Source organism: Glandiceps talaboti, chromosome 10 (genome assembly GCF_964340395.1).
Source record: "Glandiceps talaboti chromosome 10, keGlaTala1.1, whole genome shotgun sequence".
Taxonomy (NCBI): Eukaryota; Metazoa; Hemichordata; class Enteropneusta; family Spengelidae; genus Glandiceps; species Glandiceps talaboti.
The window spans coordinates 24,675,099-24,690,627 of record NC_135558.1 but is presented as its reverse complement, the minus strand read 5'-3'; the positions used below and the strand labels follow the sequence as shown (position 1 = coordinate 24,690,627).

General features: G+C 35.1%; 1 protein-coding gene across 1 annotated transcript; it reads left to right on the top strand.

Annotated features, from left to right (window-relative positions):
* Positions 1 to 5,909: 5,909 nt before the first annotated feature.
* LOC144440775 (integrase/recombinase xerD homolog) lies at positions 5,910 to 11,289 on the top strand. The gene is made up of 2 exons (XM_078130154.1): positions 5,910 to 6,423; positions 9,715 to 11,289. The coding sequence occupies exons 1-2, from the start codon at positions 5,910 to 5,912 to the stop codon at positions 10,707 to 10,709; spliced, it is 1,509 nt and encodes a 502-aa protein (XP_077986280.1). The 3' UTR covers positions 10,710 to 11,289.
* Positions 11,290 to 15,529: the final 4,240 nt, after the last annotated feature.

The following is a 15,529-nucleotide window of genomic DNA, read 5'->3' as shown; positions in this document are numbered from 1 at the left end:
AGAAAGTAACAATAGTGTAGTAACATTAGGCTACTTTCACAAAAACTTGTTGGAGGGTGCCAGGACATTTTTTGTCAAACCCTCAAATTCTACATGTCGGAAACACCTCGGTAAAACCTAGTCTATCAGCTAGCCCTCGGATGTTCTTCCGATAAAATACGACACACAGCCGAACAACGCTATCGAGGATGGAACATCCAGGTCTAGTGAATGTCATCAGGATATAAATAACTGCCAATCAGAGAACCGTATTAGCGACAAGCACAAGCACATTGTGACGTTTCACCCAAGCCAAATCGTGACCTTTCACCCAAGCCAGTTGTGCCTCGCGGCGGAGTAACACACTCATAGTACTTGCACACATTCGATTGACAGCATTTCAGTCTTGACCTAGTACCTGTACCAGCGATGACTCAGGCTTATCAGATGTAATTACAAAAAGCAAACACTTAGTTATGGTAATGAGCTGATAAGGATTGATAAGAAAGTGCAAGAATTGCACTTTGCTGGTAAAGGCGATGTTCCCCTCATGAGAAGTCCCCCCCCCCTTGCCATAGACCCACATTTTTAAGTACCCCCCCCCCCCCCACCTCTGCCTGGATCAAAACATTTTAAGTCCCCCCCCCCCTCCCATTTCCATTTTAAATGGCAAATAATTTTTTTTACAATTCACGCACTCATACATACATATATACTGATCACATTACCATCCACGTACCCTGCCTGTAAAACAACGTCTACAAGACATTCTCTTTGCAAAAATTAAAACAATGTGTTTTACTGTTTCTGTCTCTTTGGCATGTACCGAGATATTTGGGAACTTTTTTTCCTTTACAAAAATAATCTATCAAATATGTCATTGTCCTTTAGCTAAAGTGTTTTTGAAGTAGGCATATAACCATTTATTAATTAATAGCAAGATGTCTTTAGATATTCATGTTTGAAAATATTTTGTCATTATTTTAAAACTATTTCTCTATTTTTGAGGATACTTGCTCTTAGTTTTTATCTGTAGACAAAAACTTCTCTAATACACCTAAAAGAAAATTATTGCCATTACTGTACTTGATTGATACAATAATACACTACATGTAACTGTTGTTACATGATCAGCTACCCAACTGAGTCTTTGATTTCTGATCAATAGTGTATTATTTCCTTGATGTGTTGCAGTTGAAGGTCTTCTTAATAACTGTTGCAAATGTTGAATGATGCACATGCTATTTAATGAATGTACTAGTTCAATCATCTAATTGTACAATAAAAACTTGGACAGAATGACATTGAATGACACTATAAAATGCAGTCTTGTATCTTGTTATTGTTTGATTTAGTTAAATATACTGTCAAGAGAAAGTAAATGAATAACTCAAACAAGCCAAGCCACACTTTCAAGTCACAGAATATTGCATCATGTGGTTTATTGGTATTGATATTTACATAGTGTATGTAGTATATCTGTGTATTTTCTCCTTTCAAGGATTTTTGCTAAACCTCTAAGCTTGTTCATTTACATGTCATTTTCACCACCATCACTATCATCATCATCATCATCATAACCAATCTCTCCTTGAACTATCTGTGTCATCATTCTTACTGTCGTTCTCACTGTCTTCAAATGACACATCACTCTCACTATCTTTATATTGATAATAATGGCATCTTACGCCTTCAACTTCATTTATTTCAATCAACAGTATGTCATATTGTACAGTCCATCCTCTAAGGTTGACTTACTGTAGAGATGCCGATTTCAAAGCTACTGTTCTAAGTAAGCATTCAGTTAATTAATTGTTATAGCGCCCTCTCTCATGGTTATAGTCAAAGTTATTTTTAGTTGAATCCAATTGTCGGGCTATAGAGACCAGGCAGCTTACGTATAAGCCAGTGATTATACCAGTTGGGCTAAAGTGTAAAGCCACTGGACTAAGTGTTAAGACATATGCATTTATAGACAGTGGGAGCGATACTGTCTTCTGCACAGAATCTGTCAGACAACAGTTGAATGTTGGTGGTAAGAAGATGAAAGTAAGCTTACGCACTATAATAGGAAGCAAGATGACGGATAGTCATGTTATCAAAGGGCTGGAAGTCACTGACCTTCAGGAAACCTATACCATTAAACTCCCAGCAACATACACTCAGGATGAAATTCCAGTAGTGAAGGATGATATATTGACCCAGGCTGACATAAAGGGTTACTCGAATCTGGAAAGAGTACACTTGCCTACTATAGATGCAGATATTGGGCTGCTTATAGGTAACAATGTCCCTGAGGCCTTTGAACCATGGGAGGTAATCAATAGTCAAGGAAATGGACTGTTTACTGTTTGCACATAGTTGGGCTGGTTTGTAAATGGATCCCTAGTGGGGGTTGGTAGTAGTATAGAAAATAGCGGTTTTGAATCATTAAAGCGACATACCCCATTTTTTATACGTTATAAGGCAAATTAATCCTTATATCTGTACTAAAATTAATTCTCAGTATATAATTTTAGACCACGAAGCGACATACCCCATTTTTTTATCAGTTTTAAGATAAATTAAGCGTTATATCTGTACTAAAATCAGTTTTGGATCATCTGAAACAACATGTCTGTTTAAACCTGTTATAAGACAAATTAAGCATTACATCTGTCTTAGTATATGGTTTTGGACCACGAAGCGACATGTCTGTTTTAAACTTGTTATAAGGTAAATTAAGCATTAGTAATCGATCATATCTCGGTATATAATTTTGGTACACGAAGCGACATGCTACTACGCTTGACTGCCCCGTCACGCGTCTATGACCCATATATCGTATTATGTTATTTGTCTAATTGAACACCTCAGTGAACACCTCAGTGACTCAGTGACGCATGACTACCCTCAGGCAGCCTCAGGTATGTCCGGGTTAAAGATCAATAGTCTGACAAATTTAGGGCTGACAAAGTGCTTACAAATGAGTGTTTACAAACCGTTTACGGTTCATATATCACCTTGTATGTATGTCGTACTCTCAATTAAACAGATAAAAACACAGGGTATATACACACATTCAAAGTATTTACGAATATACAATGCGAGTTAAATGTGTTTCTTGTAATCGTTCAGCACCTGAGTATATATGCGAAATATGTAATAGACATTTTAAACATCGGCATAATTTAAATAAACATGAAAACACAAGAAAATGTTCTGAGAAAAATAAAATTCAATATATTGATGCATGTCCAACATGCGAACGTGTTTTTCCTGAGTTTACTTGTGATAAATGCGGATTTGCATATAAATATAAATGTCATTTAAAGATACATTTAAAGAGAAGTACACCTTGCGTTAAACAACTTAAGAGAGATTATATTTGTGAATGTGGTAAAGAATTAGGTAGTTATCCTTCGTTATATATACATAAAAAGAAAAGTTGTAAGTTTAACAAGTTTACAAGGTTTACAAGTTTTACAAGTTAAGAAGAAAAAATCAATTGAACTAATAAATTTATATATGAATATTCAAAATTTTCATTATACAATATGACAAAGATTTTGAACCCACGCACTAAGTGAATGATAACAGTTGGTGGACATGTATACAATAAGCTTATACAGAATGGTAATCTACAACATTTACCTAAGGTTTATATGATAAATGTAAATTTGCTTACAAATATGAATGTCATTTAAAAAAACATTTTAACAGAAGTACACCTTGCGTTAAACAACCTAAGAGATATATTTGTGAATGTAGTTTAGAATTAGGTAGCTATTTTGCGTTGTATAGACATAGAAAAAAAACTTGTAATTTACAATTAAACAAATAAATACTTTAATGGATATAAATCAAAATTTTTCATTATATAACATGACAAAGATTTTGAACACACGCACTAAGCGAATGATAACAGTTGGTAGACGTGTGTATAATAATCTTATATGGAATGGTAAATTACAACCTGTTCCTAATACCACACCAACAATAGAACGAAGTGAACGAAGAGAAAATCCAAAAAATGATAATATCTATAATATCTTAGATTGGCCAGTTCCTACCAATCTTCCTCAACCATTAATGGAACAATATATCATTAATCCTATTACCAAACGTATGATTAAAATAGGTAATAGCACATACCAAACTCTTATTAACAGAGGTTATCGTCATGTAGGTGGCGTTCTAATATTACCTAGATATTATGAACTTGAAAGAGCTTTTAAAGGATATGTGAAGTCATATAAAATTGATATTACCGAGAACGAACCTCATTCACAGTTAAATGAAAATAAATATTTAATAAAACAAATCTTAGAACAAAATTTAGAAGATCAAGGTGGAATAAAAGTAATATTAACCTTGAAGATAAAATTTGTTAAAAATGGTAAAAATATGGAGACAGAAATAACAAATGATGGTTTAACAAATTAATGCAAGTTTCGAAAGAGTTATTGAACACATCGCTAAATGGCTACATGAAGGATCTGGTTGGCGAATAAAAACACTTCTTAAATTTTATGTAAATATTGTAAGATACGAACCTTTACAAGGTAACTCATATATCAAATTACCAAAAGAACTACAACATCCAATGAAAGGTCTCGTTAACATACAAAATAATGATAATGAATGTTTTAGATGGTGTCATTTAGCATATAAGTTTCCAGTTGAAATTAATAAAAATAGATCATCTAAATACAAACAACATATCGATGATGTAAATTATAAAGGAATAACATTCCCAGTTACTACAAAACAAATACCCAAAATTGAAAACCAAAATAATTTATCTATTTCTGTATTTGGTTATAATCAAAATAAACAAGAATATCCAATTTATGTTAGTAAACAAACTTGTGAAGATCATCTTGATTTACTACTAATAACTCGTGGTGATAGTCAAAGCCATTATGTTTGGATCAAAGACTTTAATCGGTTCATGTATGGTACAAAATGTATAACAAATTATGATGGATGAAAACATTTCTGCACATATTGTTTACAACACTTTACAACTGCAGAGATTTTAAATCAACACATTCCTATTTGTTTTGAAATAAATGGGACGCAAGCTATACGAATGCCAACTGAGGAATATAAATGGTTATCATTTAAAAATTACCCAAAACAATTAAATGCACCATTTGTTATTTACGCAGATTTTGAATCGATAACTGAAAAAGTGAATACCAGTCATCCTAACAATAATACAGTATTCACTCAACATTATCAAAAACACGAAGTATGTAGTTTCGGATATAAATTAGTTTGTTGTTACGATGACACATTCAGTAAAGAAAGTGTTATTTATAGAGGACCAGGTGCATCTAAGAAATTTATGGAAATGATGTTATCGGAAGTTGATTATTGTAATAATATTAAACAACAACATTTTAATAAACCTTTGTGTATGAGTAAAAACGATGAAAACTGTTTTTAAAATGCAACGCAATGTCATATTTGTGAAAAATCATATGAAAAAGATTGTATATGAGTCCGTGACCATTGCCATATTACCGGTAAATACCGTGGTTCAGCGCATGAATCCTGTAATATTAATTTTCAAGTAACGAAGAAAATACCCGTTATATTTCATAACTTAAAGGGGTATGACAGTCATTTTATCGTACAAACTCTTGAAAATTTTGATGAAAAGATCGATATTATCCCACATTCTATGGAAAAGTTCATGGCTATAATGGTTGGTACTCATTTAGTCTTCATAGATAGTTTAAATTTCTTGAATGCTTCATTTCAGTAACATTTGGAAATACACATATGAGAAATGTTACATAATTAAGACTTTGTCATTTCTGGGAAGTGCGCCCTCTACGGGAACACTTGCCTGTCTGTTCGTCATTCTACTATTTGTAGTGTTAACGTGAATACGCTCGCCTTATCTCTGTCTCGCAACCTTTTGAATTTTCACCGTCACCATGTCGGATGCAGAGCAACAACTTTTGGATCTCGGTCTTGAGCCCACACCAAGGGTACATCGTCCAAATACCCGTAGTAAGAACTTCAAATCCAACAGTTCGTCGTGGAAAGGGAGAGTGAGAATCGTGCCACAAAAGAAGGTCAGAATGGCGGTTTCCCGACCCAAGGCAATTGTGAGTAAAACGGTACTGGGACATGATTCTGACAAAGATCCAGACACAGTCTCGCTTGAACAGGAAAAGGATTTATTGCAGGCAGAGATAAGGCGACTCAAAGATCAAAAAGAAGTAGAGACTTTACGGCAACAACTGTCCGAGTTAAAGATGGAGAACGACAAAGTACAGAAAAGTGCTACAAACACTTCCGGTGGGCGCGAAAAGGACGCATTGTCCATGCCAAACCTACGAAGGATGGCATCTGGGTTTCCATGGTCACAACCAGAAGGACCGAGCCGTACCACTGCCGCAACACCAATGCCATGCGACATTCCTACTGATATGTCTACAAAAACAGGTAATGTCACATTGAAGTCAATGCGTTTCAACACCAGACCTGACCATGTACAGCGACAGGTGTTATGGCCACACATGTTCGTAAGGGCGAGAACATTTACTGGCACTACTCCAAAATATGATGATTTATCCATGCCTGAATTCATAGAGGGTAATTTGGCCATTTTACAACTACCCATGGTATCAGAGGAGGAAAAGCTTCAAAGACTACAACATTTGCAGTCACTCATGAAAGATGCCAACTTGTTCCCATGGGATGCCATTTTGAAATTTGAAGGTGCTTTGCTGTCAGACATGGAGTCTGGGATGAAAACATGGACTAATGACAATACAGATCTCAGAGAGCAGTATTTATTGCCATGCTTAAATGAGATAAGGAGAGATAGCAAGCCAATGCCCAGCAGACTAAAGAAGAAGGACCAACTGAATGTCTGTTATAAGTACCAAAACAACAAATGTGACAAAGATGATGAGTGTATGTTCAAGCATTGTTGTGAGGCCTGTATCAAAATACGTAACAGTTGGGTAAAACATCCCAAATGTGCCTGCCCATGGAAAGACAAGGTGTATAGAGAAAAAGACAGTCAGCAGTCAAGCATGGATAGGTCAGAGGTAGATATGTCAATTACAATTACATGAACAATTCATTTGTTAGAAATGATAATTTCATTGCATATGCACAGCAGTGTGAAAAGGTTGATGTTGGGGTTAATTGTAATCTTTTACTCACTACAGAGCATTTAACAAATCATCACTGTTGTGATATTGCTGTACAAACAGTACAGAGTAGATGTGAAGTTAATATCTGTAATAGTAATGCACTTACAGTTCAAAGTAGTGAAAATCAGTCTCTAACAAAGGGGAATGATGCATGTAATAATGAATACATTGATAGTGATGATTGGGGTGCTGTCAATACAATTTGTGGTAGTGAAACCACTGTCCTTGATAACCATGAGGTATCCCTGGGGGATGCCAATAATGATGACATAGTTGTTAATAAGAGTAACAGCTGCTCATTGAGTACTCCTAATACTCAGGGCGGAGGCCAGTTATGTGAAGTCTCTGCCTCTAGTTACCCTGATGTACAGGAAGGGTTGGGCACACACACATGTAGTGCTAGTAACAATCACCATGATAACTGGGCTATAACCCCTATGTGTTTAGATAAGGGTAAACTTAGTTGCTGTGAGACCTACACTGCAAAGCACACTAGCTCAATGGTAACTGATTCATCCTCTACCATAGTTGAGGTGTTAGAGGGCAATATTAATGCTTTAGATTTAGTAGACATTGATATCCCCAAGGATTTAATCAGTAAGTGGGTCATGAAATTAGCACACAGAATACAAGACTAGGGGGCAATGTTCAGAATCGGTCATTTGGTGGTATAGTTTTAAGCAATACTACAACAAACAGTGAATCAGATGTATTGAGTGAGTCATTCAGTAATGTTCACAACGAGAATACTAAAACTACAAAGTGATGTTGATAGTCAGTCATCCAGTAACATGGCCAGTAGTATGGACACTATTCAACTTAATCATGTCCAACCAGCAAGCAGTACAGGTATCAGGTGGCCACCAAGGTCACCTCTTAATTTGCATGAAGTGATTTCCATCCATAACTGTGTAGCCCAGTCAGGGTTACCTAATTTTAGTGGGTGCAGAATACCAATATCATCTAACTTAGTCATACCTATATGGAGGGCAGAGTTACAAGATTATAGTGATAAAATTGTTTGCGAATTTTTAGAGTATGGTTGGCCAGTGTACTATACAGCTTCTGAGCTCCCCACTTCCACAACTAAAAATCATGCATCCGCAGTAAATTACGCTGATCATGTGGATAGATGGATCACCAGAGAGGTAAACGCAGGGGCAACTGCGGGACCCTTTACAAGTAACCCCCTAGCCTCGGCATTAGTAACATCTCCCATGCAAACAGTTGAAAAGAAAGATAGCGCAGACAGACGCATTGTATTCGATCTCAGCTTTCCACCTCACCGGTCCGTCAATGATGGTATTCCAAAGGGGGAATATTTAGGGGAACCCTTTCAGCTTGAATATCCATCCATTGATAACTTCACCAGCATGATTAGTAAGAAGGGGAGGGGCTGTTTATTATTTAAGCGTGATTTAAGCAGAGCTTACAGACAAATACCTGTAGACCCAGCGGATTATAATTTGCTTGCATATACATGGCGAGATCTTCTGTTTTTTGATATGACATTACCATTTGGATTACGCACGGCAGCGTTGGCCTGTCAACGTACTACTAGCGCTGTTGGTTATATATATGCCAAACAAAAACAGGGTTATGAATGTGTCAATTACCTAGATGATTTTGGTGGAGTAGAATCACAAAGTGAAGCTCAGTCTGCATTAGAAACACTTGGTAGGGTACTGGACAGTCTTGGATTACAGGAGTCAGTACAAAAAGCTGTTTCCCCCACCAACATTATGACATTTCTGGGTATTCAACTTAATACGGTTACCATGACGATGGAAGTAACCCCAGATAGACTTGTGGACATTAAGGGAGAGCTCCACCAGTGGGTGGATAAAACTAGAGCAACTAAGCGCAAACTACAGTCTCTTATTGGCAAACTTTCATTCATAGCCAAATGCGTAAAGCCGGGTAGGTTATTTTTAGCCAGAATGTTAGAGCTTTTGTGCTCCATCAATTATAGTCACTATCACATTTACCTCAACACTGGTTTCAGAGCTGATCTAAAGTGGTGGATTCGGTTTCTCGATGTATATAATGGGGTTTCTATGATCAATGACAGTCTGTGGAGTAATCCTGATGAGATATTCTCATGTGATGCCTGCCCTACCGGTGGGGGAGGTTTATGTAATAATCAGTATTTCCATTATGAGTTCCCACAGTATATACAGGTCAACGACTTTCACATAAATGCTCTTGAATTGCTAGTAGTAACTATAGCTGTTAAACTATGGGGTAGTCAGTGGAGTGGAATGAGAATTCAAGTCTTGTGTGATAATCAAGCCACGGTATGGGTAATAAACACTGGTAGAGCTAGGGATAAGTTCATGCTTGCTTGCCTTAGGGAATTGTGGTTGGTTGCTGCCACATACGAGTTCGAATTGCGTGCAGTACATATAGCTGGCACTGAAAATCGTTTAGCTGACGCGCTAAGTAGATGGCACCTCCACCCAAACTACGAGCAAGAATTCAAATCAAAGGTTAATGCTGACAGCATGGCTGAAAGACATGTCACAGATTCACACGTCAATTTTTTCAATGAATGGTAATTATTCTATTGCAGGTCAACCACAAACAGCCATTCAAGTCCTAGATGGTGAGGTTGATAACTCAATCAGGTCTGCTTTAGCTGAGGGCACCCGCCGCAACTTAACATCTCAACTCAAGGGTTATTTCTTGTTCTGTCAGTATTTTGGACTTTTACCAGTCCCAGCATCAGTTCAAACTGTGTGTAGATTTCTACAATTTTTAACAAGGTCTGTCACATCACTTGGTACATTGTATAATTATTTACATGCCATTAGAAGTCTGCATCGCATTCAAGGATTGCAACCAGTAGCAGGTGACCATTTTTTTGTTAAACTCATGTTAAAGGGTCTTTCTAGGCACTCTCTCCAACCAACAAGTCAAAAGTTACCAATAACACCGAGCATGTTACTTCAATTTTACAAGTTGCTTGATATGGCAAGTCCAAAAGATGTCACTCTTTGGGCAGCCATCCTCTTAGGATTCTTTTCCTTTTTCCGCAAATCAAACTTGGTGCCGAAATCTATCCAAGACTTTGATCCCAGTAAACACCTTTGCAGAGGCAAGATAAGTGTTAGTGACTTTGGCCTTGTGGTGGGAGTGACCTGGTCTAAAACCATTCAATTTCGGGAACGTTGCTTAACAATTCCCATAGCATGTATTCCAGGTTCTGTGTTATGTCCAAAGCATGCATTTAATCATATGTGTGATCTTATTCCGGCTGCCCCATCAAGCCCAGCCTTTGTATTTCCTGAAAGTGGTACCTTAGTACCTTTAACACATGCAGGCTTAGTTAGAGGGCTGAAACAGTTGGTTAAGAAATGTGGTTACCCGGACGGTATGTATTCAGGTCATAGTTTACGTAGGGGAGGGGCGAGTTATGCTTTCTCCTGTAATGTTCCAGGCGAACTGATTAAACTTCAGGGTGACTGGCAGTCTGATGCCTATCTCAGATACCTAAGCATTCCATTTGAAACTAGGTATTTAGTTACTTTTCAGATGAGTCAGGGTATTCATTCTAATAGCTGCTGAAAATACATTTGTGTATGTAATGCGTCGGACTGTGTTTGGCAGTGGTTGGGCCAGCAAGAGCCTCTTTTACCAGTTATTAAACATGGGCTCTTGCCCTAAACTGCCAGACACGAGTCCTGTCATCTTTGATTTACTGTTATGATGGAATAATTTCAGTAACATTTGGAAATACACATATGAGAAATGTTACATAATTAAGACTTTGTCATTGCTGGGAAGTGCGCCCTCTACGGGAACACTTGCCTGTCTGTTCGTCATTCTACTATTTGTAGTGTTAGAGTGAATACGCTCGCCTTATCTCTGTCTCGCAACCTTTCCCTCCCACCCACCCTACAGAATAGCTTTCTTGTAATGCATTTATGGTGACCATTTTCATCCTAAGCTTTCTAAGTTGACAATCATGTAGTGTCTACCATATACAGACCAAATAACTTTATTTTCATCATTGATTTTAGGCCAAGACGCACATGTGTATGCTTAACTTTCATGTTACAGTTAGTTATGTTTCCATAGTTTATTGTTAAGACAGTTTTAGCATTGTTGGATTGCAAAGGCCTGTTTGGGCCAGCAAGAGCCTCTTTTACCAGTTATTAAACATGGACTCTTGCCCTAAACTGCCAGACACGAGTCCTGTCATCTTTGATTTACTGTTATGATGGAATAATTAGAAAAATTAATAAATAACACAAGTGATTTCAAATACACAGAACAGGAATTCCCCAATAGCTTAAAATTACTAACACGGAAGGGTGTATACCCCTATGACTATATGGATTCCACCGAAAAATTCAAGGACGTTAATCTTCCACTAAAGGAAAAATTCTATTCTATTCTAAATGAGGTTGGTATAACCGATGAAGATTATGTACATGCGCAAGATATTTGGAAGCATTTTAATATGCAAACCATGGGTGATTATCATGATCTATATCTTAAAACTGATGTATTATTACTAACGGATGTATTTGAAAATTTCCGAAAGACATGCAATCTATACTATAATCTCGATCCTTGTCATTACTTCAGTGCTCCTGGTTTATCTTGGGATGCATGTTTAAAAATGACTAAAATTAATCTCGAACTATTAACGGATATAGATATGCATCTCTTTATTGAAAAAGGTCTTCGTGGTGGTATCTCTTATATATCCGCTGGTCATGCAAAGGCAAACAATCCATACATGAAAGATTATGATCCGACTCAGGAATCAAAGTATATCATGTATTTAGATGCTAATAATCTCTATGGTTGGGCAATGGTTCAATCTTTACCAACACATGGATTTAAATGGGTTGATGTAAATGAGCTTGACTGTAAAGACTGTAAATACTTAGATAATTATACCAATGAAAGTGACCATGGATTAATCCTTGAAGTCGATCTTGAATATCCTAGCGAGTTGCATGATCTCCACAATGATTATCCTTTAGCACCTGAGAGATTATGTATTACTGAAGACATGTTATCACCACATAACAAAAAGATACGTGACTTATTTAATATCAAATGTGGAAATATAGAGAAATTAACTACAACTTTGAAACCAAAAAGGAATTACGTACTTCATTTCCAAAACTTAAAACAATATTTATCACTCGGTTTAAAAATCACTAAAATTCACAGAGCCATTGTGTTTAATCAATCAAAGTGGATGTCACAATACATTTTATTTAACACGGAAAAAAGAAAGAAAGCTAAAAATGCATTCAAAAAAGATTTCTTCAAACTAATGAATAATTCTGTATTTGGACGAACTATGATGAATGTACGTAAGCATCATAATATAAAATTATGTACATCTCAAAAACAAATGAAGAAATTAGTAGCTAAACCAACTTTTGTTACGCAAAAATTTTAACGAAAGGATTGGTTGCTGTTGAAAATAAAAAGGAAAGATTAACTTTAAATCAACCTTTATATGTTGGAATGTGTATTCTTGATTTATCCAAAACTTTAATGTATGACTTTCATTACAAATATATCAAAGAAAAATATGGTTCAAAAGCAAAATTACTATTCACAGATACCGATTCATTAATGTATGAAATTAAAACTAATGACTCTTATAAAGATTTCTATCAAGATAAAGACCTGTTCGATAATAGTGATTACTCATCTGAGAGTCCATACTATTTTGATTATAAAAAAAAGATAATCGGTAAAATGAAAGATGAATGTGCCGGTGTACCAATCACTGAATTTATTGGACTTCAAAGTAAAATGTATTCTTATATCACAGAAACTTCATCAACTCGAAAAGCAAAAGGAATGAAAAAAATAGTTATTAAAAAGAATATCACCCACGAAGAATATAAGACTGTACTTTTTGAAAATTTACAAATGAAACATTCCATGAATACTATACGATCGATAAATCATCAGATTGGTAGTTACACAATCAATAAAACTTCTTTGAGTTGCTTCAATGATAAACGTTATGTCCTTGATCATCGTAACACGCTAGCATATGGTCACGTTGATTTAGGTAAACGTTAGTACCTTTAAGTAAGCTCAAGTTGAAATGAAATTGGCCAACCATTAAAATCTATTAGTTCGTTATTTTGATTAGTTATCCAAATTCGAAGATTAGTTATATTCATTTTCTTGATGGGTACTGGAACATTAGCAGGAAATGAATAAGTGACAGGTTCTCCTATTTCACCCTTATTTTCCTGTATCGTTAAAATTTGTAAATAATTAGACCTTTTTCCATTGATGTAATTATTAGGTGTATCTATAATATCGCAGTAGACTACATATTCAGTCACAGGAAGAAAATCTGCTTTGTTTGGACTAATACCCGATAAAATATATTCTTTCTCTTTATAACCAAGTATTTTAGCAAAATTCTTAGGTTTTGAAAAGTCTACTTTAACGTTATCACCGAGTACCATTTGTGTTTTTCCTGCTGGCAAAATTCCCTTAAAATTAATCAATTTTGATCTACCAATCGCTAGTGATAATGTTTCTACATTGTAATTACCCGATTCTACTTTTTAACTGATGTTTTATTGTTAGCGGTAAAAGCAATTTCATTGTTTTCTTTCGTAATATTATACCAGGAATTATATAATTTACACTCCAACAATCGTATCTGTTTATAACCAGTCAGCGTTTCTGTAAAACTGATAGTGATATCATTAAATTTATTGTTTATATACAACTTCATTGTTTTTTTTATATTATATAATATATACGAAATAATAAATATATAATATGCCATCAAATTTTGGACTAGGTATGATAACACCACAAGGATATGCACTTAATGATCTCAGAGATGTTAACACATCGAATTTATCCGGACGACATAATAATAAAGATTTTGTCTTTAGATGGAAAAATGAAAATAAAATATTTAATTTAGAACCAGCGGCAGTTCAATCACACGAACATACCAACAATTTAGTAGACTTAAATGATATATATGAGACAATCGAGGAATATAAAGTAACAAAACATCATGTACCATTTGGTTTTGCGTATAGCAACAGAGACACTAAATTCTATACTTTTGAATTACCACAAGACTTCATTGAAATGCTTGAAAAACCATTAACTACTATTGACCATGGTTTAACTGACCGAGTTCCTTATGTGTTAGTTTATAATAACAATGATAAGACATTTAGTTTAACTGATATCAGACACTATTTACCGGAACCAGATCCTAGACTAGACCTGCTGGATCCAAAACTGCATTTAAAAATGAATGAGACAACAACATTAGTAAATAATGGCAATACTTTAGTAGAATTATGAATTCAGGGGAATGGTATTGTAGTTATAAGATTGACGAAGGAACTATTCAGTTATTTTATGATAATCAGTTTAAAACATTAGGTTTAACACCTATTGATGAGGCTAAACTAAAAATGTTTACTGCTAATAATGCGATGACGGATGATATAAAGAAAGTAACCAGTGGTACCATTATTATTAAATGTATTAAATTAAATACTGAGGGTGAATGCGATATTCTTTTAGATGGATTTTCAATAGCATGTGACCAACGTACATTATTAACTATTGAAATTCATATTGAAAATGGGAATATTAATGTTACTTTTACAGAAAATATTAAAGCTCCTGCAGCTCCTACAGCTCCTGCAGCTAATGCTCCTGGTCCTATTTCTACAGGTTTTGTTTTGGGAGGAGGAGTTTCAAAACGGGAAACAAATGAAGTGTTATATGCAATAACACAAGGGTTAAAGTTTCTAGATATCAAAACAATAACTTTGAAACGTATGATTCTTATAGATTTTAAAGTATTTTAAATAGATTAATTATATACAATGACCACAACATTATCTCTCAGCTTATCTCTCAATGATCTTAGGGATGTTAAATTTAAGAAACCAATCACAGGTGTTAAATATTACTTAGAATACGAAAATAATACATTTAAATTAAAACCGATTCTGCCTCCAAAGCCTAAAAAACCGGAAGCGAGAGAGAGAGAGAGGAGGAAATTGCGATAATTGAATTAGACCGTAAAAAAATTATTAGGTTATTTATAAATGAATATTCTAATATAATAAACACGAATAAAGTAACTTTTGATAGTGATAGAAATTCTTACTTTTTAGACCCAGGAACTTATCACATTCAACATTTTGTAGACTCTGGTAATTTTAATAGTAACGAGAATACCACAGTTAATTTTAATATAAATTTCGATGATAAAACTAAAATATCTCATTCAACACTCGTTATAAACAAGAAAATTTCACCAACATTTGTGTCTCGATTAATTCATACTGAAAAAAAGGTTAAAGTCAATATTAATGCTGTTGTCTTTATTCGTACTTTTAGAAGAA